Source organism: Talpa occidentalis, unplaced genomic scaffold, assembly GCF_014898055.3.
Source record: "Talpa occidentalis isolate TD23 unplaced genomic scaffold, MPIMG_talOcc4v2.1 talOcc4.11, whole genome shotgun sequence".
NCBI lineage: Eukaryota > Metazoa > Chordata > Mammalia > Eulipotyphla > Talpidae > Talpa > Talpa occidentalis.
In genome coordinates, this window is record NW_023601104.1 from 91,308,555 (window position 1) to 91,331,598 (window position 23,044).

The 23,044-nt window shown below is 51.5% G+C and overlaps 1 protein-coding gene across 1 annotated transcript; it reads left to right on the forward strand.

The window, feature by feature from the left end:
• Window positions 1–1,621: 1,621 nt before the first annotated feature.
• TGFB3 (transforming growth factor beta 3) lies at window positions 1,622–22,353 on the forward strand. Its single transcript, XM_037503827.2, has 7 exons — window positions 1,622–3,016; window positions 10,455–10,618; window positions 10,897–11,026; window positions 15,899–16,006; window positions 17,679–17,850; window positions 19,900–20,053; window positions 20,971–22,353. The coding sequence occupies exons 1-7, from the start codon at window positions 2,665–2,667 to the stop codon at window positions 21,127–21,129; spliced, it is 1,239 nt and encodes a 412-aa protein (XP_037359724.1). The 5' UTR covers window positions 1,622–2,664; the 3' UTR covers window positions 21,130–22,353.
• Window positions 22,354–23,044: the final 691 nt, after the last annotated feature.

Sequence of the window (23,044 nt, forward strand, 5' to 3'; positions counted from 1 at the left end):
CTTATTTAGGTTATGTAGTTATAAACCCTCACCTCTAACTCCAGAATGTGGGCTTCAGGAGGGCAAGATTTTTGTCCTGGGGAAGAGAGGTTGCTTTTTTCACTGTATTAGCCGCACAGCTCAGAACAACACCTGGCTTATAGTGAATGTCACAGTTCTCAAACGATGGCACAGTAGTTAAGTATGTAGACTCCTGCCCTCGACTTCCTGGCAGCGTCCACAGCTGCCTGCCCTACCTATGACCCTGGGCAAGTTACTTGTGAGTTTTCTACACTGAGGTATCCTCATGTGTTATGTAACTGAAAATAATGCTCACCTGCGCACGCAGTGTGGCCCTTTAAATTGCTCTGTGCCTCAGTTTCCTCAACTGTTAAGCTGTCAAGGACTGTCCTGATCAACTGCTGATGCGCCTGCCAACAGCCCTTCATTTAGTGGCCTAGGAGTTAGGAGCAGGAATCAGGCCTGGCAGGAAGGGTGCAGGGAGGCTGGGTGAGGGGTTTTTAGGGTGCAGCACTGATTCCTAGCAAAGTCATCAACTCAGAAGTAAATCTGTGAGAGTGTGTGTGTGTGTGTGTGTGTTGGGGACTGGGGGGGAGCGGGGCAGGAAGATTTGTCTTGCCCTTCCTAAGGTGCTTCAGGAGCAAAGACCTAGACGCTTAGACCCAGAAGAGAGAGAGAACTTCCCCGCAGCCCTGGCGCGAGGGCGGCTGCGAGCATCTGGAGGACCTTGGTGCGGACGGCGGCTGCCGCGCAGGGCTGGGGCAGGAGCCGGCACGTGCGCGCACGTCGGGCCGGGGCGGGGGCTGCTCCCCTTGGCGCCGGGTCTGCCTCCCTGGCCCTCCCGCGGCCCGTCCGCCCCGGCCCCGGCCCGGCCCCAGCCCTCCCTGCAGAGCCTCCGCCACTGGCGGCCTCGCCTCGCCAGAGGGCACCCTCGATCTACCGGAAAGCGCCACCATTTTTCAATGCCCTGGGAGCACCTCCCAGCTTTTGCAAACCGCCCGGCTCAATCTTGTCAATGAAGACTCGGGGCCGGGACCGCCGCAGAGCTGAGCCCGGCCGCAGCCCGGCTGCCAGGCCGGGCGTGACCCGGCTCGAGGGTGGGCACGGCCGGCGCAGCCCCGCGCGGGCCCCGAACCCGGCGCGCCGCCCTCCCGCCTGGCCTGGGGCGGCCGGGGCCCGGGGAGGGCGCGGGAGACCGGGGGCGGCCAGGACCGACTGACAGCTGGCGGGAGGACCGGGGAGGACCGGGCGGAGAGGGAAGGAGGGGATTCATCGGAGTAACTTTCCAGAAAAACAGTCAACGTGTAGCAGGAGTGACTCCAAGAGGGGAAAAAAAGTTCAGCTACCACGTCGAGCGAGAGGGCTCGCAAAGTATTTTGCAAATGGGCTCGGCTTTTCCTGTGCCTGTTTAAAACATTAAAATCGTGCAGCAGCAAAAGAGGCTGCGTGCAATGGGCCCTCCCTCCCCCACCCGGGCCGGAGACGTCATGGGAGGGAGGTATAAAATTTCAGCAGAGAGAAATAGAGAAAGCAGTGTGTGTGTGTGCATGTGTGTGTGTGCGAGCGGGGAGACGAGCCGGCGAGGGGAGAGGGGGGAGCGGGAGAGAGGGAGGCAGGGAGGGAGAGAGCGAGCGAGAGGAGCGAGAGCGAGCAAGGGAGCGACGCAGAGAGCCTAGACCCAGGGACCGAGCCCCCAGGCGAGAGACAGGGGCCGGCGCCTGCGAAGGAAGGAGTCCCCCAGCTTCCCGGAGCAGGCGTGCAGCGAACTGGCTTCTCTTTTCTTTTCCTTTTCCTTTTTATTTTTCAAAGAGGAGCGGGGAACAGAAGCAAAGGCCGAGGGAGAAGACCCGCCGAGGTGCAGCTGACCTGGGTGTCCAAGTGGATTACTGGGGCTGTTCTCCCAGGGCCTGCCCGCCCTGTCTTACAATTGCACATAACCCCACGTCCCAGCCAATGAAGACAAGAGGCAGCGTGAACAAAGTCATTGAGAAAGCCCCCGAGGAAGTGTAAACAAAAGGGAAAGCATGAATGGTGTGCCTGAGAGACAAGTGTGCCCCGCACCGCCCCCACCTTTAGCTGGGCCAGCGGCAGCCCAGCCCTGCCTCTCCCCACCTACTCACTGGTGATCTGACTTTTTTTCCCTTTTCTTTTCCATTCTCTTTTCTGATTCTCCTTCAGGGCAAGGCCAGGATTTTGATTTTGGGACCCAGCCACGGTCCTTCTGTTCCTTCTTTAAAATACCCACTTTCTCCCCATCGCCAAGAAGCGTTTGGCAATATCAGATATCCTCTCTATTTATTTTTACCTAAGGAAAAACTCCAGCTCCCTTCCCACTCCCAGCTGCCTCGCCACCCCTCCCAGCCCTCCGCTTGCCCTCCACCTGGCCTGCCGGGACTCAGAGCCCAGCAGAACCTGTTTAGACACATGGAGAAGAAACCCAGAGCTCCGAGGCACACAGTCGGCTTCTCTGCGCTCCGGGTTGCCAGCGCTTCCTGGAAGTCCTGAAGCTCTCGCAGTGCAGTGAGTTCATGCACCTTCTTGCCAAGCCTCAGTCTTCGGGATCTAGGGAGGCCGCCTGGTTTTCCTCCCTCCTTCTGCACGTCTGCTGGGGTCTCCTCCTCGCCGGGCCTCCCAGCCCCCCAGGCCGCTCTCCCCAGCTCGCCTATGAAGATGCACTTGCAGAGGAGTCTGGTGGTCCTGGCCCTGCTGAACTTGGCCACAGTCAGCCTCTCTCTGTCCACTTGCACCACCTTGGACTTCGGCCACATCAAGAAGAAGAGGGTGGAAGCCATTAGGGGACAGATCTTGAGCAAACTCAGGCTCACCAGTCCCCCCGAACCATCGGTGATGACCCACGTCCCCTACCAGGTCCTGGCCCTTTACAACAGCACCCGAGAGCTGCTGGAGGAGATGCAGGGGGAGAGGGAGGACGGCTGCAAGCAGGAAAACAGCGAGTCGGAGTACTATGCCAAAGAAATCCATAAATTCGACATGATCCAGGGGCTGGCGGAGCACAGTAAGTCCAAATTCTCGCTGGGGTGTCTGCTCTGGAGGGTCTGAACTGGAGCAGGGAGGTCCGCAGGGGGAGGCCAAGCCTGGCCACACAGCAGGGTGCCCCAGGTTCCCCCTCACTGAAGCTAGGAGGTGTGATGCACAGTTGGGGCTGGGGAGGTAGGTGGGGAGGGAGCCAGGTCCATTCTGGGCAGAGCTGGGGCGCCTCTGGGAGGCCAGGAGCCCTGGGGTCCAGCAGCTCACGGGCCTCCTCACATCACACCCTGGACGCATTTTAATTGATAATTACACTGTGTTGTCCTACTAACATGTGTGTTCTCACACGCGCCGTCAGATAGGTAACTGTGGCCCTCTGGGTACCATAGGGGGCAGGGCCGACTCTCCTGAGAACCCTTAGATTCCCAGAGGATAAGGTCTCCTCCCTGCTCCTCACGGCTCATCGTGACATGTCTCCGCCTCAATTTTTCTGGTTCTGGGGAAGAAGGTTATACCTGTCCCAAATTAATGTGTGCCAAGCTTGCTGAAGCCCAGGTAAGAGACAGCTCCTCCCTGCCCAGGCCCTCGGTCTCCGCCATACACGCGCCCACGTGAGCCATGTGCGTGGGGGAAGGGCCCGCGCCTGTGTTCACACGCACATGTGCTGTGGGTCGCTGAGTGTGTAGAGGTATGTGCGGCGGGCAGATGCGTGTGCTCAGCACGGGCGTCCTCCCGGCCTGTGGACGCTGGGGAGGCAGGGGTGAGGCTCTGGATGTGTGGCCGATGGCCGGCGGCCCTTTTGTGTTGTCTGCGTGTCATTGCAACAGTGGGTGGGAGGTGTAGCGGTGGGTGCAGAGGGGACACGGGTGTCTGGGAGCGGGTCCTCCCAGGAGGCTGCTGTCTGTGCTGAGAAGCAGGGAGGCTTCTGGGCGAGACATCTGTGTGTGTTTGTACACGTGTGGAAGTCATGTGTGTTTACTGAACGGGGATTTAAAAAACCTCAATACAAGAGAGAGAGATTTGGCAGATGTTGAGAAGCTGACAGCCCAGGAAGGAGGAATGTGAACCACTCGTGGGCCAGGGACGTTGGAAACAGCCCTTGTTTGCTTTTCCTACCAGCAGGTGTCCTCGCCACCCTGACCACCTCAGCCCCGACTCACCTGGGAGGTGGGCAGCGCCTGCAGTGGGGGTGGGAGGGTATGATGGAGCGGGCAGGGTGAGGGGGGTCAGCAGGAGCCAGGGAGGAGGGGAATCTGCACGGGTTGAAAGGAACCTGGCTAGACAGAAGAAAGAGGAGGGGGTGGCTGATGGGTGGACCAGTTCTGGCTGAAGGTGCAAAAGGCCCCACCGGGAGCTGGCCCACACCAGGCCCAGGAGCCTGTGGTTACTGGCGAGAGCTTCCCTCTCCGGTTTCCTGTGACTGCCTGGAGCGCCCTGCCCTAGGATGTGGCTACCGTGTGGCGCAGAGGCTGGAGGACGAGGCAGAGTTGATGTCCTTGCCCCAGGTCCTTAGTTGGGGTCGCTCAGGGTTGGTCAGTGGTTCCCAGAGGTACCAGCAACTCGTTGGCTGGGCTCCAACCCACTGGGTACCCACAAAGGCAGGAGACAGTGGCCACAAATGTCAGAAGAGGGTGGAAGGCTGAGGCCAGCTGGAGAGGTATGAGGAGAGTCCAGGGCCAGAGGGAGGGACCCGAACCTTAATGATCCGGGTCAGGAGGAGGAGTTCTGGGGAGGAGGGATTCTGAGTCATCAGGGCCTACTCAGTCTGGAATCCTGAGCTGAGAATGAATGAGCTGGATGGATGCGAGGGCACACAGGTGCCGGTGGACATTGAGTTTGTGCAGACGCTCAGGCACAGGTAGTGAGCAGCCTTGGGGAAACCTGTGTAGCTGTGAGCTGCAGCTCCATGACCTCAAAACTGCAGTAGGTAGCATGGCCCTGGGTCCCGGAGGCTTGATCAGGCCTGCAGCAAACCTGGCCGAGTGAGCAGGATGCGACGTGGGATGTTGTGGAGGGGCCCGGGCTGAGTGGGACACGGGCGGGGCCGCAGAGACCCACAGGTGCAAACAGTAAACAGGCCCAGACTCTGCAGCTGTTCGAGGTGACACGGAGGCTGAGCAGACGTGGCCGGGGCCCGCCCTGCAGCTGGTCAGGTGCTGGGCCAGCCCGGGGAGCAGACACACACAGTGCTCTAATTATAAAGCAGGCCGTGGGCAGATGCAAAGGCCAACAGATGCCGAGTGGGACAGAGAGCCATCATCAGAGGCTTGGGGGACGCAAAGTGTGTCCTGAACTAGTAAGGGCCAGCAGGGGTGGGGCTGGGCCTGTGGTGGGGCTCCAGAGGGAAGCCAGAGCTTCTGCTGGGCAGGTGATGAGAGCACGTTCCCTGCCACCTTTCTGCACTTCCAGCAGAACCGATATTGGTGGGGGTGGAAGGAATGATAGCAAGGACCTGGGGTGTCTGGAGAGCAAAGTGCAAGAAGGACTGATGTCCAGTGGCACAGGAGAATAGGCGCCAAGGCGAGAGCATGGAGGACAGCACCTACCCTCTGGCTCTGCCCTATCAAATAGGTACCCTGATCTCCCTGTTTTACACGTGAGGAGTCTCAAACATGCATCAGTTAAGCAATTGATCCAAAAAGAGCAGGGACACTGATCTAGACACTCTGCCTGCGGGATGCATACCTTTTTACACTAATGTAAATTGCTTAAAATATGCCTTAATGTAATACACTTAATGTAAATTGCTTAAAATATGCCTCTTAAAGTAAATGTGTATTTTACTTGAACTTACAGTCTGACCTTTAGCCTTTAGGCCCCAACAGGACTGGGATTTACAATATGAATGAGTCACATGTTGGAGCAAGCAGAAGACAGGAACTATTATCTTAGTAACCTCAGTGGCAGATTGCATAGGAATAACTTGACGTGTTATTTCTTAGTTCTGCTTATTTCAATGGCCAAGAGATTCATATTGCCACAGACATTCCCCCAAATTCAGTGAAAGGATTTCCTTTATCTAATGAAGAGTCTCAAGCTGGTTAAGCAACTACACCATGTGGAATTGAGCAAGTCATTTCTTTGAGCCTTGATTTCCTCATATGTAAAGTCACAGATAATCTCTAAAAGTCCCTTTCAACTAAAACAATTTTATGGTTACATCTGGGATGATTCAACAGTCTCTGGTGGGGAGTAAAAGCAAGACTGTACAACCCCAGTCTTTATAATTCTCCAGGATTTTGCCATGGGATGTGAGTAGAGGTATCTTGCCCCACATGGTAGGAAAGGACACAAGCCCTTTCAGCTCCTTCCTCACCCTTGTTATCAAGATATCATCAACTGCTTTTATCCTCTGGCTTCTAATTATCTGTGACTGGCAGGGGACTCTTGTTTTTAGCCAAGGACAGTGCTAAGGCAGTCAGCAAAGCCAGAGTTCCTTAGTAAAGAAAACCTGACAAATCAGCCTTTCTTTCCTAGCTGCTGCATTTAGATTTTGTTCATTCTGAAAATTCAGAGACATGATGTATCTAAAGAACTCATTTGTTCAAAGTGCTAATACCCCCTACACCAGGTTGGTGTCTATCCAAGTGTGACCCAGGGGCGAGGTAAATGTGCAGAATGTGGATACCCAGGCTCCACCCCAGCCTTGCAGAGTCAGAACCTCTGGGGATGGGCTCCTGGGGAATGTGTATTTTCTATAAACTTCTTATTGACTCTTGAACTCATTGACCCTTAAAACCCAATGAACTAAGGCAAACCTTCCCCAGAATGACTGCAAGCACAAGTGTCTACAGAGGGCAGGCAGCTAAAGCAAATGATCTAAAGGTAAAGTAGAAGCTCTGGAAAACTAGAGACCTAGAACTCTCCATTAAAAGCCATAGCAACAGCACCATGACAACCTGCACAGGACACTTGGCCTGAGGGTCCTGGAGAGAACAGAGTGTGTGGGAGACTGGGGTGGGAGGGGACCTGGGGTGCCTATAGTCTGTTTAAAGAGGGCATCCAATGCTCAGCTCCTGCACACTTGTGCACTTAGGAATGTGCCAGAAGAGCAGAAAATCTGGATCTTTCTGTGACATTCCCCCACTTTTAACATGGGCTGAAAATATTTACGAACTTCTAATTCAAAAATTTTTAATGGATGCATTGGCCAAATAGCCTGTCTAATACACTTAAAGATTAACCTATTTGAAGCTTACACCACTAGAGCAATGGTTTATCAAACTTCCAGAACATCTGGAAGTCATGGCACCCTTCGTAGAGCACTATAAATGGTGATTCTTAATACTGACTGCACATTAGATTCAGCTGGGGAATCTTAAAAATAAATAAAGCTCTGAATCCACACACTCCGGTGCAGCCAGAACCTCTAGGGAACAGGTCTGGGAGTCATTTGTTTTTAAAGTTCTCCAGGTGATTCTCATGTACAGCTGGGGCACCAGGCCACACTGATAGATCGAGTCCCATCACTGGAACCAGCAGGAATTCTGTCTACAAGAAGAGGCACATCTGTAAGCCCAGGTGTCGGAAAACATTTTAAAAGGCGTTGATCTAAACATGATCAGCTGTGTCCAGTTTTTTCCAGGAATGCTCCACCTGAATATTTTTTGCTATTTTTTTCTCCTGATAGCAAAATGCCATCTACCCGCCCCTCTTTCTCTCTCTCTCTCTCTCTCTCTCTCTCTCTCCCCACCCCCTTCCTCCTTTTCTCTGTCTTATGTGTAATGGGGAAAGTTGGTCATGATTTACTTCGTGAAGGTGGATTCCCCACTCCGGCTCTCAGGAATACAAGTGCTATTCAGAAGCATGGCTTCATCACACTGAGGACTGGCTCTTGTCCAGGCCACGTTTGGTTGGTGAAACCACCCTTCTACCTACCAGGCGCTCTCTCAGGTTCTCTGTGGCTTTGAATCTCTGCTTGAATAAATAAGGTCAGCAGATCTGTGTTCAAATCCCACATCTGCCACCTACTAGCTGTGTGACCTTGGGAAATCATTGACCTTTCCTGGCTCCCAATGTTCTCATTTGTAAAATGGTCAATTTTACTTATTCTCATTCCCCTCAAGGACTGTTAAAGGGTCAGATGAGTTTATGAAAGTTCTATGCAATGGAAGGTGGATTTATTACATTTTATTTATTTATTTACACTCTCATTCTACAAGTGATGGGATCATTTTTCAGTGCATTTCAGTGTCAAGAAAATGCCATTTACATTCTTTTCTCTCCTAGGAAGTTCTTTTTTAATTACGAACAACTGTGTCTGAACTTTGTTTACTAGTGTCAATTTTCTTGTGTCAACCAATTCATGTGTAACCCTGGCAGAGACCCTTCTGGATCAATTTCTTCATATAAAGAAGGTGGCACTAGATGATTCCAAATGTCCCTTCCTACTCTCTTAGGGATTTAAAGATTCCAGGGATACAAAATGACCCTTTCCACTTCCTTCCTGAAATCTTGAAAATCCCACCAAGGGGAGGCCCTCTTAGGGAAGAGATAACTGATGCATGGACTGGAAAAGCCAAGAAGGGCTGGTCCGGTGTGTGGTGAAGACCCTTTTAGCTCATTGCAACCCTCGACTCTGGCTTTCCACCGTCTCCACCCCACCCCGACTCCCCACTAGCATGAGCCATTTTCCATTCTCGTTTTCTTTTTTATAGCAACAGGCACATGACATACCATTTATTCCCTCTTTCAACAGTTACCGGAGGTACAGTTATAACTGAAGCCGTATTGATGACAGCTCTTTCAAGATCCAAATATGTCAGTACTCGAGAGGGTTGCCAGTCCAAGTGGCTTATCCACATCCAGAGGGTTACACACTTGCAAACTTAAATACTAAATTGCTGTCACTGATTCTTCCTTCTGGTTCTATCTGAAATGGTTTAGGGGATAGTTGGCAGTATTTGTTCTTTCAGAGCCAATTATTAAGGAGGGCTTCATTAGCCAGCATTCACACATTTGTTTTCCTAACATCTGTCCCATTAATTTTCTAAGAACCAGTGTCAGGCCCACCAGATGGCAGTTTCCAGAAACACTCACTCATCCTTCCTTAAAGATCAGTAGTGCATTTGCTCGTTTCCAGGCCTCTGATCCTCCCGCCTTGTCTGGGACTCCCCAAACCACCCCTCGGGGTGATTATGAGCTCATTCCAGTCATGTCCATTATGTGTGGAATCTGGGTCTATGAGCTTGAATTTCAAGTTCTGGCTATTGTTACCATTTGTGTAGAAAGTTTTTCTCTGGGTGTTAATGTTGCTCAGCGCATTCAGGTTGTTATGTGTATACGAGAAAAGACAGGATTTTTTTCTCTTTTCTGGCTCTGAGGGGCAGGAAAGAGCATTTGCTGCCTCTGCCTTCTGGGACAGAGAGGCCAGTGGGGGTGACAGAGGCTGGCACAGCCCGTGTGGTCGAGGCAAGAGACCCTTAAAGAGAAAGCAGCCACGGCTGATGAGCCAGCTCAGTCTGAAGGAGCATCTGTGGACCTGCCTGGCTGGAGATGTGGGATCTTGGCCATACCCACCCACACCGCCCCAATAAGTCCCAGGCACATGTTAGTTATGTCACTGCGCTAACACTTTCTGGGGCTCCCTACTGTTGGTGGAATAAAATCCTAACCTTTCAGCCTGGCACCCGCTGCCACCCCCTGCAGACTCCAATCTACTGTGGTGACCTTGGCTCTGGACTCCCACCTGGGCACTCCAAGCCTCTCATTCACCCGCATTTCCTCCCTGCCTTTGCTTCCTGCATTCCTTCCCTAAAAATCCCTTTCTTCTTCATCCTTAAACCCTTTCCTCTGGTCAAACCTCTTGCAGATCAACTAATCACCACTTCCCTGAAGTGGCCTCTGCTCTCTCCCTCCCTTGACCTCTGCAGCAGCTTCTGGGCTTTGCAAAGCCCTCGACATGTTCCTTCTGGTCCTATATTTCGGCCCATGTGCTAATAACCTTCCCTGGATGTTAACCTCCTTGTGGCTATTCACTTATGCTTCCCGATGTTGGCACTGTCTGGGCACATAGCCCTTGCTCAATATGTCTTTCATAAATAAATAAATGTTCACCCAAGTAAGCAAACCCACGATTGAGTTTACCAACCGAGATGATTAAACTACAAGGGGCGATTACTGATCTCTTGCGCATCTGTATTGTCTACAGTAGTAGGAAAAGCAGGCTAGAGAGCCTGCCAGAGTTGGTTGTCAAACAAGGGCGGCGGGGGGATTCCATGCGCATGTGACTGGCCAGTTGTTAGTGCCATGTCCTGGGACTCCAAGATCTCCCTGCTCCTCCATCAGGCTGAGTGTGATTCCAGGGCCACCAAGGATCTTCTTTGTCTCTCCACCTTTAGGTCTGAAGCCTCCAGTCTTTAGGAGGTCACAGGTGGGGACTTTGGCCACTTGGCAATATCTGTTGGCAGCACACTGCTCGGTGGGACTCACTCACGTTGCCCCTCTCCCCGCTGCTTTGTCTCCAGATGAGCTGGCTGTCTGCCCCAAAGGAATCACCTCCAAGGTTTTCCGTTTCAACGTGTCCTCAGTGGAGAAAAATGGAACCAACCTGTTCCGAGCAGAATTCCGGGTCCTGCGGGTCCCCAACCCCACCTCCAAGCGCAATGAGCAGAGGATCGAGCTCTTCCAGGTGAACCCCCCCCCAACCCCGAGCCTAGACCCCACAGATGAAGCAGCTCCTTTGCTAGATCTGTGCAGAGTTCAGCAAAGGTGGCTGTGACTCCTGCCTTCACCGACCTTAGTTTCTGTATCGGTGTAAAAGGATTGAAAGATCAATAACTACGTGCTCCAAGGAGCATTCAGGAAACTTTCATTTCCCGCTGTCCCCTCCCCTGTGCTCCTGTGCAGTGCCATGTGTTGTGGATCCCGGTCCTGGCCTGGGCACTTACTCCTTTCTCTGCCCTGTAGATTCTGCGTCCTGATGAGAACATCGCCAAGCAGCGCTACATCGGTGGCAAGAACCTGCCCACGCGAGGCACTGCCGAGTGGCTGTCGTTTGATGTCACTGACACGGTGCGCGAATGGCTCTTGAGAAGAGGTTGGTTGACGGTTTGGAAGTAATCTCAGGTCCCTGGGGCCTTCATGAAAGAGTGGAAAGAGCAGAGAACTAAAGGAGTCACGGATCTGGGTTCTGGGCCCACCTTTGCCACCAAAGTGTCCTTCATTCATTCACTTGACTAGTATTATTCTGAGTCAGGCCCTGGGAACTGATCAGTGACAGAGACAGGTGACATCCCAGATCTCAGGGGGGCTTTTGTTGTGATGTGAGAGACATCTAATCAACAAGCAAACACTTTGACTGACAGGCCTTTCACATAGTGATAAGTGTCATGAAAAACTGAAGGGGTGATGTGATCAGAACTGGGGTGGGAGGTCAGCACTAGATGCTCAGGGAGGGTCTCTATGAAGAGGATTGTGTGAACAAGTGTGTCTACAGAGTATGAGATTTGTGTGACCAAAGGAGCCGGTCTGTGAAGGTCAGGATAAAGACCATGCCAAAGAAGGAAACCGTGGGGACCAAACCCCAGGGGGACCAGCTGGCTTCGTTCCATCTGCAGCAGACAACCAGGTGTGCCGGAACCCAGTGTGCTGGGGGGTTAAGAGACATCTGGGCCATGTGATTTAGGACCTGGCAGGGCTGGTAAGGTTTTAGGACTTACTCCAAGTGGGATGAGAGGTCCAGAAGGGGTTATAAGCAGGGCTGGCGATATGGAGTCAGGTGCTTTGGTTTACATTTTTTGAGGACCCCTCTGGTGGCCAGGAGCTCAAGAGCAGAAGCAGGAAAACCAGGGTGGGAGGTCCCTGCAGCAGGTAGGATGAGAGCATCGTGGGACTTTGCTAGGGCAGCAGCAGTGGGTATGGATTTGTTCTCTGCTTTGGAGGTAGAGATAATAGAACAGGTTGGTTAGGTCTAGGTTGTGAAGACACCGGAGGAGTCTCGGGTGACTTCTAAGAATTTGAAGTGCTGGCAGCTCTCACTGAAATAGGGAAGACTGTTTTTCCTCTTGAAGGCTATTGAAACAAGGAGATGGCGGGGGTGGGGCAGGTTCTGTTTTGGCCAATTAATTTGGAAAGGCTTGATAGTTAGCCAAGGAGTTGCCCACTGGGCATATCTAACGCCTTGCACCCCAAATATCTCACCTGCCTCGTTTCCTCATCTGGCAAATAAAGCAATGGCTCCTTCCCTGCGTGCCGTGCGGGGCTGTTTTAAAGATCAAATGTACTTGAGAGAACTTTGTGGCTTTCAGCCTGTCAGACAAGAGTAAGCTTTTATTGGGTCAGATAAAGAAATGGAGGCTCAGAGAAGTTAATGATTTGACCAAGGTTGTCAGCCTGGATTAGACGCGGAGTCTCCAGACTGATGGGCCGGGCGCCATGACGTCATGCTTGGCTGTTCTTCCCCTCCGTAGTCTGTGGTGGGGTCTGCTCTGATGCTCAGTATTTGGGGGGCACCTCTGGTGGCCCCATCTATGCCTTCCCTCCCTCTGGTGAATTTTCCTGCTGTCATCAGCTGCTGTGGAGCCACAGTCCCCCGCTGCACTGATGTTCCGAGTCCCTGGCATGGTGGGTCCTTTAGTCCTTGGTGTTTTAGGAAACTAGGGGTTAAACATCCAGTGAGCACAAATTGCTTGGCTACATATGGTTTTATATTTAACTAGTGGACAATACGTTGTTTTTTCTTTAGAGTCGGGATTGCACATAAAACCTGGATTTCTGGCTTTTCTTGAAAATTTGGAAGGCTTCCTAAAAATAATCCAGCAGAGTAGTGGCCACCTCTTTAAGGCAGGCCCCACAAGCCCCACCCCTCCCCAGTGTTTCCCTTGTAAGGCTGGCAGTCCCTAGATAGCATGGTAGACAGGCTCGTGTTGCTCACTTTTATAACCTAGCTGGGCTCCAAATTTGCAAGGCTCCAAATTTGCAAATCTCTTCTCAGAGGGATTACCTGGTGGCTGGGGAGGCAGATCATGGGCTGGAGTCTGGCCCCAGCCACAGGGGTGTCTGGGAACTCTGTCCTATCCCTCCTACTGAGCATGAAGGCGAAAGCCTGAGAGAGTCCTAGTGGATCTGCCAACAGCAGCACTGTTGGGAATTCTGACTCACACAGCACTCCACCTAGGACCCGGCATGGCTACAGAAAGAGAGGCCAGGGAAATTAATCTCTTAGCTCCCTGTCTGATTTTGATCAGCTCCACCTGGATTTCTTTGAAGCCCTGGGCACTTGAAGGAGTTCTTATTTTCACAGCTGCAGAACTCAATGAACAGTTTGCATTGAGAATGATTTCCATCCTCCTTGAGACATCAAAAAGATAATTCCATAATAAAACCTATGGGTCCCCCACCCACCACCCTTACCGCTGCCAGTTCTGAGATTAGTTCTTCGGAACCTTCAGTTCCCATTTAGGCAGATCTGCCCACTCCTTGCACTGGGGAATCACACGCACATCTTCAAGAGTCTTTCAGAGTTCATGGCCCCAAACAAGGCAGCAAATGGACTCCAAATGGAGCCATTGGAGGTGTGGACCAATGAGGAAACTGAGTCATACATATGGTCTTGGATTCATTCAGCAAACATGGTACACCTGGTACCCAGGCTGATGTCTGGGTCCTAGAGCTGGCTGGAGGCCTGTCCAGGGTTGGGGTCCAGGTCCTCACATCCCTAAGCTTCTCTCTATGCAGAGCCAGGTCTCCCCCACAGGCTGGCAGAGAGCCTACTTAGCACTGTGACTCAGGGCACGGATACACTGGGAAAAACCACCACTAGAAAATGCTCACCAGTGACTGTGTGGGCATCTTCCCTGGTGGTCTCTGGCCCCCCTCTTTGTCCCTCTGTACCTGTAGCAGGAGTGTGGCGCTTGCATAAGGCTGTCTATCTGTGAATCTCCGTTCTACCACTCTGCTGGGCACTGGGCAAGTCATTTAATTTCCCTCTGTGAACTCATCTCTATCATGGAGCATAACACATGTTCCCACTTTGTAGGATCATTCTGGCGATTAAAGGAGCTCATGCATGGTAAGTCTTAAATCGGTGCTTGACAAGTAGTAACATTCCACAAATATCTGCGCGCTCTCCCTAGACAGAGCCTGAGTCCACCTGCTCACACCTACCACCTGTGCCCTGCCCCTAACGCTCCCCAAGGCCTGTCTGCTTCTTGACTTTCCAACTCATGAATCAGAATTTGCCACTGCAAGTCTCTCCTGGCCTACCTTGAACCCTTTTGGGTACTAGGAAGTATGCTGTGCAGCCTGTTTCAACTGTTCCAGCTCCTTCTTCCAGCTGCCTTAAACCAGGAAGAAGCTCCTATGTCTCCTTCCCTCTCTATCATTTCTTGTTCTGTAGCGTCCTTGTTATAAAGGCTCCTCTCCATCCTTCCCTTCTGGTACAGAAATCTTCGAGCTTAGCAGCTATCCATATGTCCCAGTGGCTACCCTGATCGGGACAGGAGAAATTAGGCTGAGCCCTGGAGCTTATGGAAGCAGGGGCTGAGCTGGTTTTTAATCAGTAGCAGTGGGACATCCTGGCCTGCCTAATGGTAACTAGAATCTCTGGCTTGGCCTATTTGCCAGTGAAAAGGATGCCAAGCCAGCCTGGACACCGGGTCTACTTTGATGACATTAGATTTCAGGAAGACAGACCCTAGGGGGCTCCCCAAACTGGATGCTCACATATAACTGAGGTGTCATCAGGGAGCAGTAAATCAACCAGCTCTCTGAGATGTTGACCTTGAATCCAGGGGGTCCATCTCCACGATCTCTCCTATGCCTGCCCAGGATCAACAGGGCACCCTGATTGAGTCTTCCCTGCCAGAATTGACATGCTACTAGGCCCTCCTGGTCTTCCCACTTAAAACTACTGGATTCCCTTTGAATTTCTCACTTCGTTCTTGATCTTCCTTTAAAAATTCACTTTCCATGATATCTTTCACTAGTTTCCTTGCTTCCCAATTGCAGTTACTTAAACACCTGATCTCACAATTACTAGGAGTAAGTGCCCTCTTGCATCAGAATATCAGCTGCTGAGCCCTGGCACTGCCAGGCTTCCTTCTGAGTGCTCTCTCTGGGCTAATGTCATCTGAATATTATGGCTCTGCCTCCCCCACCCAAGTATTCATTTATCCTCATGAGCCATTCACATTTCCAGCTTCCTCATTAAGGTCAACAAGGCTTCTGAAACAAGAAACCTGCAAGTAACCTTGTTCCTAAAGGAAACTGTGGCCCAGTGTCTCCATGAATTTCATCTTGTCTCCTCTGAAATCTACCCCTCTCTCGACATCTGCAGGCATGCCCCTGGTAGACATGGCAGCGTCTTTCATCTGAACTGATTGTGCTGGTCGTCTGCAGACGACCGAGCTCTGGCACTGCTTCCTGGCCTTTTAATCCCTGAGCCATATCCCTCCCTTCTTCAATCTGGCCTTTTGAATGGCTGCTTCTGCTGCAGAGCTCTTCAGTTTTCCACTTCCCTATCTTTTCCAGCTCCTCTGCCTCTTCCTTTCATCCTTCCTTCAGCAGATTGCCTAAAATATCTCCTCTCCCAACAACATCTAGGTGCGGTCAACTTCTCCCCTTCCTTGTTGTATCCTCATTCTTTTGCCCCCACAGGGGTAGGTGGCAATTTTTTCGTAATACCATTCTTTGAAAGTAGATGAGTGTTAAAATTCTGCTTCATGATGCCTACTAGTTGTGCCTCCAATTTTGTTGTTCATGACGTAACAGAAATACCAAGAATGAAGCGACATGAGCAGAAGGTCCGCTGTGGCGTGGACAGGACTTCCTGTCTCCTGTAACCCTGCAGTAACTTAGTCCCTGGGGCTGCCTATGGCAGCTGAGGCCTTGGCCCCTCGTGCGTGGTGGAGGGCACATTTCTCCATCACACAGAGTGCTTTTCTCAACGATGCTGTGTCTCATTTTGCAGAGTCCAACTTAGGCCTGGAAATCAGCATTCATTGTCCGTATCACACCTTTCAGCCCAATGGAGATATCCTGGAGAACATTCACGAGGTGATGGAAATCAAATTCAAAGGTAACAAAGTGGATGTGTATGGTAGGATGGGTGGGAGGCGTTCATAAGGCAGGAGGGAACAGAAACCCCTACCCCATCCCCAGAGCAGGGACCAAGCTCTGTCATGGAGATGGCTGTCATTTTGCACTTGAGTAATTCTGCTTTGCTCCCAAAGCGATAGTTGCAGCTCGCAGTTTATAGATAATCGAGAACACATTAGCACCTGGGGCAAGCGGCTAGACTGGCAGGGAAATCACTCAGGCAGATTCAGCTCCCTGAACTCCTTCACTATAGCAGGCGTGTACTTTTTAGGAGAGTGCTTTCTACAGAGTGCTTTCTACATTTAATTTCACAAATTAAATGAGATAACTGCAAAACCCTGTCAGGTATGCTCAACAAATAATAGCTGTCTTCCCCTTCCCTGAAAGAAATGAACTTTGGGGCCTTCTCTGGTGGCGCAGGGGTTAAAGTCTCAGCAGCACTACCAACCACTGTAGTGTGAGAGTTCAATCCCCGACCAGGGAGCTAACCCACGTGGCGCAGCAGACCTCCTGTCTGGCCCGCTGCTCCCCTCGGCAGTGTATTTCAGTAGATCTGCCTGTTCTGCTCCCCGCTCTGGTGAATGGGTGAATCCCACTCTCTGGTGAATCCTCTTACCCTCCCCACCCGCCACACCTCTGGCCCACACCCCCGTTCTTGTAAGCATAGGTAAATAAAAATAAATTTTTTAAAAAAGAAATGAACTTTGGTGCCCACAAATATGAGTGCCCCGACTACGGAGCTTTCCAGTTCTTGTCAAGCCTCCCAGATCCTCAGCTAGGAGCAATTTGGGTTTAAATGAGTGCCTCAGGGCTCAGTGTGTGTGTGTGTTGTAATGATCAAAGAGTTAAGAGCCAGTTCAGGTTTTCTAATGTTTCTAAAGTACTCAGCCTAGACGTACTGTGGATTTCTGGGACATTCTCCTTCCCCTTCATTACCCCGTTTTGGATAACTAAGACACACCTGAGGTCAGGTGGTTTTTCAAGGTCAAATCGACTGAACCAGGGCCTGAGGCTAGAGGCCTGTCTGGGAAAGGTGCAGGTCGAGCCCTGGCAACCCACTTGTCCCTTGTGAGCACTATTGTACAGCCTGCTTCTCCTAAAACACAACAGAAAACCCCCAAACCTTAATCACAGAACCTCAGAACCCAGAAGACTTTCAGAGTACATACCTCCAGGCCAAGTTAGGATGAAATCTTCTCATTTCAGTAAACCTTGATGACTTTTCAGGAAAGGAGATTTGAGATCTGGTCTCCTGTTTATCTCAGTCCCAGCACCTCTTCTGAAGTCCAGGCGCCTCCTGCCATAGTCAATTACAAGCCTCAGGTTCTGAGCCTGAGAGTCTAAGTCTCAGAATCCACACTGACAGCCCAAAGTTATGTGCTGCCTAGTGACAGGGTTGCCTCCTGTAGCTGGGAAGGCCTTGGGAAACATCTCAGGGGGGGGCCTCTGCCCTTTGACTCACGTACCCAGAGGAAGGACCTGACCAGGGCTTCCTGTGGGCTCTTCGGATACTGGTTCTTCTACCCAGTCCTCCCCTTGCTGCTGCGCGGGACATTAGCATGAAGCCGAGCCTCACCCCACGCCTTCCTCCCGGGGCGGCGATGGGATGGGATGAGAAAGCAGCCTCCACCCTGGCTTCCTTCCCTCCGCAGGTGTGGACAGTGAGGATGACCATGGGCGTGGAGATCTGGGGCGACTCAAGAAGCAGAAGGACCACCACAACCCCCATCTAATCCTCATGATGATCCCCCCACACCGGCTGGACAACCCGGGCCAGGGTGGGCAGAGGAAGAAGAGGGCTCTGGACACCAATTACTGCTTCCGGTGAGCCTGGGTGCACTCAGGGACCATGAACCCCTGCAGATAACCTTGGTGGGGGGCCTCTGTGCTAGCCACAAACCGCTCCAGGAAAGAAGACTTAGAGCCTCCTACCAACCTCTTTGTTTTTCTCAGACCTCTGCTGCTTTTCTGCTGCTTAGCTCTGTGCAGGGCTGGACTGAGTAAATGAGGAGGAAAGTGTTGCCTTTTAAAATATTTTGAATCAAGAGACTTGGTTAAAGCCTCTTCATGGTTCTCTTGATTTAAAGTACTTTTCAGGTGTGCTTGTGTTGGGTTGCGGGAGTGTGTGTGTGTGTGTGTGGGGGGGGGGATTGGGGAGGGATTCATGCAGGAATCTCCAATAAAGAAGCGCTCAGTTCTGACTTGGATTCTGAAGTATCCAAGAATGCTAATGAATGAGGGAAAATCACCATTTGCAAGGGGAGCAGGAGAAATGAACTAATTCAGAAGTTGGGTCGCCACAGTAAAGAGATAAGACAGACCCTCTTCCTTTATTATTATTTAGGAGCAGTTTACCTTCTCGTTTATAAGGAAGGGAAATGATAAAGCAGGCATCGCAGTAACTGAACGATAAAAATTGACCACTTCTGTGGGCAAGTGTGAAGGCTGAACAGCTTTAAGTATTGGGCGTGAGGACTTCATCTATGGACACAAGGAAAGTTCCAGAAGGGTGTCAAATTTGAGCGAAGCCTTGGAGGATGAGTAAGGTGTAGTGGGGATATGGGAGAGGGAAGCTTCTGGCGAGCATGAATGGGTTGGGCTGGCTGTAGAGCAGGATGCCTGAACGGAGCTGGGGAGAGTGAACAGGGAAATCTTTAGATCTAGAAGTCATCACTCATGAGGAATTTCTGGATGAAGTGGGGCTACTGAGCTCGGGAAACCAAACTTGAAGGAAAGGCAGTGTCATTGCCTCTTTCTGCAGGCTGGCAGGTGGTTTGATTTATGTGGCTCTTCATCAGTTCAGAACGAAGGTCTTGGCTGCAAGTGACAGTGGCTTACACCACAGAGGATTTTTTACTCACAAGAAGCCTGTAGCAGCAGGCTCAGGGATGGTGTGGCTGCTTAATGATGCCACTGAGGACACAGGCTTTCTCTTCTCTCCCCCCGTCTGTCATGCTCACCTTGCTGGCTTTTCATCTCTTGTCGATGGGCACAGTGACTGCTCAAGTTCGTGCTTAGGACAAGAAACTAGTTTCTTTTCCCTCTGTGACTTTTCTAAGGATTCACTCCCTGCACTGACCAGAGTTTTCTCTCACTCCCTGCATTCTGGGTGGCATGTCCAGCCCTATCTGCAAGGGAGGCCAGAGAAACAAGTATCTGGTGTTCTAGACTATGTACAGGAGGTGGCAAGGGAGAAGAGGGGATAGGAAGAGCTACTGAATAGATAGCCAAGAGTGTCTGCCATGTTTCACCCTAGTTTTGGAAGTGGCAGGTTCTAGGTCTCAGCAGATATTGAAGAACAGGCGAGGTGCCTTGTTGGCAAAGGGTGTTGCTGACTGGACTTCTGCAGGCAGCAGACTTGGTCTGGTAATTACATTTGGGGTGATTTAGGAATCACGAGTCTTATGGAAGGCATTGCTTGTTTTGACTGAATGGCCCCTAGATTGAGTCTAGCGGCCATCCACTATAGCACACACGCTGTAGGAGCTTAGAGCTCATCCTGCCTGGGTGCGTGTTAGGAAGGTAACGACAAAACCACACAACAAAGCCGAGTGAGCCCATAACACTCAGAACTTGGTTTTGCACGGCACTTTATATCTCTGCTCTGATTCTTGATGTAAAAGGGGGCAGAGCCAGTTCTGCCTTGTTTTCACTTCTTCATGCATCACCTATTATCTGCCTGTTATGTCCTTGGGCTAGTGGTGTTCCATGCAGGAAAACACCTGCATGATTTATCCATCTCAGTGCCCTTGACTCTGGGATCCCCTTGGTTAGAGTCATCTCTGATGATGACCCGGCTGGGCTCCGAGTGCCCATGTGAGGGCCGTCTGTGACATATTTGAGGCTGATTTTCTCTGTGGCTTCCTGTTGTAGCAACCTGGAGGAGAACTGCTGCGTGCGCCCTCTGTACATCGACTTCCGACAGGATCTGGGCTGGAAGTGGGTCCATGAGCCTAAGGGCTACTATGCCAACTTCTGCTCGGGCCCTTGTCCATACCTCCGCAGCGCAGACACGACCCACAGCACGGTACGGAGCTGGGCTGGCTCCTACGGGCACCGGGGTAGAGCAGACCAGGCTGCTTGTTAAAAAGAGTGCTCATGAGACTGAATGTTGAGTGAGCGAAGCACCTGGGGGGAGTCAGGCCCTGTGGTGAAGGTTCTCAGGCGCCCATGTCCCTGCCCAAGGCCACTCGGTCACATTCTGTCCTTGCAATTTTCCTTCCTAGTCTCAACCAGAGTTTTTACTTGCTCTGTTCAAAGCATTTGTGCCACCCTGGAAGTGGACGAGCCGCCCGGCACTGCCCTGCAGGTCAGGGATGTGCTCAGGTTGCTGACAAGGCGCGTGGGGCAGAAAAGGCTTCTACCATCAGTAATGAAGTGTCACAATTCCAGCCTCATGAGTGTAGAAAAAGAATTTTGGAAGATAACGTGAAACCCAGCAGTTAAACTAATATGAAGAGACAGGGGCAGTTCCCGACTCTGACACCATCTTGTCTCTCCCTCAAAGAGAATAGAAAGTGGGAGGCAGTTTCCTTGCAGTCCACAATTACTGCCTCCTATTGGGGGCCCCACAGTGACACTTGCTAAGTGGCTCGGGAATGTTGAGTGAGAACATTTTTCACTACAGCGATCAGTGATAGCTAGAAAGCCCAACCCAGGGGTGTTGAGAGAATTTCATAATCAATGAGCAGCTCCCCACTAGCTGTCCTATGCGTCATCTGACATCCCTGAAACAAGTGTGGGTGCTCTGCACTCTTCCTCTGTGGATGAACAGCACGTAGGCACTCCCCAAAACTATATCCCGGCAGTTCCTCCCGATTAGCATCCGTGGCCCATCTACCCATCTACTCAGCCCCAGGAGCAGCTTCTAGAACTAGCAGGTTCTCAGGGCGCTGGGCCTGAGGCTGGGCTCGCCAGCCTCTGCATGACGCGCTCTCCCCGCAGGTGCTGGGACTGTACAACACCCTGAATCCGGAAGCGTCTGCCTCGCCATGCTGTGTGCCCCAGGACTTGGAGCCCCTGACCATCCTGTACTATGTTGGGAGGACCCCCAAGGTGGAACAGCTCTCTAACATGGTGGTGAAGTCCTGTAAGTGTAGCTGAGCCCCAGCCGTGACAGAGGAGAGAGAAGTGCCACTGCCTGCCTGCCTGTCCTCGGGAAACACAAAGCAACAGACCTCGCCTCGAGGCCTGGAGCCCTCGACCTTCAGCTCCAGGCAAATGGCTAAGATGGAGGTTCCTTTCTGGAACACTTCTCTTTTTGCTGGCTCTGAGAAATCACTGTGGTAAAGAAAGTGTGGGTTTGGTTGGAGGAAGGCTGAATTCTTCAGAACACACAGATTTTCTGTGATGTAGACAAGAGGCGGTGGGGACAGAGGAAGAGGGACTGCAAGTCGACACGTCGTGTGGCAGCGGGACAGGCATACCCCAGGGAGGAGGAGGGGCAGACGTGGCCAGCGTGGGGCCAGACTGGAAGACACTTCTGAGCTGAGGTCAGATTTGCTCATCGCTGCCTCACATCTGCTTTAGGGAATCTGGATTATGTTACACAGACCAGCATTTTTCTTCAGACAGGTTGCTAAGACAAAGGCCCGGGATTGTATCTCATACTACTGGGGATGAAGGACAAATCTATTATTTTTGCAAATTGTCCTCTCAACATCAGTCAGCATCAAGGATCATTATGGGGGGGAGGGGAAGAATCTAGGTAATGTAATTCCCAGCCACCAAGTCTATTGGGCCCTAAGGATATGCTGAACTCCCAAGCAGAGCGTGAGAATTAACCCTCTCCTGTCTGCCCTCTGGCTCCTTCCTCTTGCCTCCTTCCTCAATAGCATTTCCCCTTGGACATCCAGCTAGACACCTTCCAGGTCAGGGTGCACATATCTGCATCTGGGGTCTGTGCAGCCTTGGGGCAAAAGGGCCGCCCGCCCCCCAAGACTCTGTGTTCATCTGGTATTCCTGGAAGCAGGTGCTACGAAGTGCCAGGCCGCATATGTGCACACAACGACGTGGCCCCAGACGCACAGACTGAGGTAGAAAGACATACAAATATTACTCTCAAAATCTTTGTATAAATAAATATTTTTGGGGACTCTTGGATCATTTCATCTTCTGGAAGATTGTTTCTAGAACAGTAAAAGCCTTAAGGTGTAAGACTGACTTGGTAAATATACTTAATTACCCTTTTCTTTTCTTTTTAAAGATTTATTTATTTATACAAGCACTGGGTATAGTCAGAATTGTGGGAGGGTGAGAGAATTCACCAGAGCCAGAGTGGGGAACAGAACAGGCGGACTGACGAAATACACTGCTGAGGGGAGCAGCAGGTGGCAGGGGAGGTCTGCGCGCCATGTGGGACCCTCGCCTGTGGCTGGAGATCGAACCGGCGTTGCAGAGGCTGCGGGCAGCTTTGCAACCCAGTGCTCAACCCCTGCGCCACCAGGGAGGCCCTTAATTACTTTTCTTAATTCCATGTCGACATCTAGGAAGCTGGAATCCAGGAAGCTGGAATCCTGGGCAGAGAATTGCAGACCTCAGATGGCTCAGTGTGAATACCCTGGAGAGTGGCACGTTTCCTGCCACCTGAGAAGATCGCAACACTGTTCTCTTCCTTATTGCAGAATATTTTATTCGTAGACATACAGGCCGTGCTCAGATCTGCAGAAAGTTCATAAATTTGACTTCCATTTAACTGTGGGCAAATCACTTAGTGTGGACCTTTGCACGTGGAAGGTGGGTTGTACATTCCCTGTATATCACCAACATCATCATTTTTCTTACCCCCAATAAGAATTAGAGAAACTGTCTGTGGCATATGGCCTAAGAATATGAGACAAAGTCCGTCATCGGGTTAAGCCTAAAAGAGCTCATCAGGAGCCCCCTTTAAGACAATGATCTGGTGTCAGGGTTTGGGGATGGAAGAGGGTAAGAACAAGACAATCCCATGCTTCTTAGGTCACAGATCCCAGAGCAACAGAGAATTCTACTGTGTCCCCCAGAAGCATCCATCTGCAGT

What these genes read in the sequence shown, in the direction of transcription:
- TGFB3 (XM_037503827.2), top strand. Translation starts at nt 2,665, where the DNA reads ATGAAGATGCACTTGCAGAGGAGTCTGGTGGTCCTGGCCCTGCTGAAC. An exon ending in CCAGGGGCTGGCGGAGCACA is followed by an intron (nt 3,017 to 10,454) that starts GTAAGTCCAAAT and finishes CTTTGTCTCCAG; the next exon opens with ATGAGCTGGCTGTCTGCCCC. An exon ending in GACACCAATTACTGCTTCCG is followed by an intron (nt 17,851 to 19,899) that starts GTGAGCCTGGGT and finishes TTCCTGTTGTAG; the next exon opens with CAACCTGGAGGAGAACTGCT.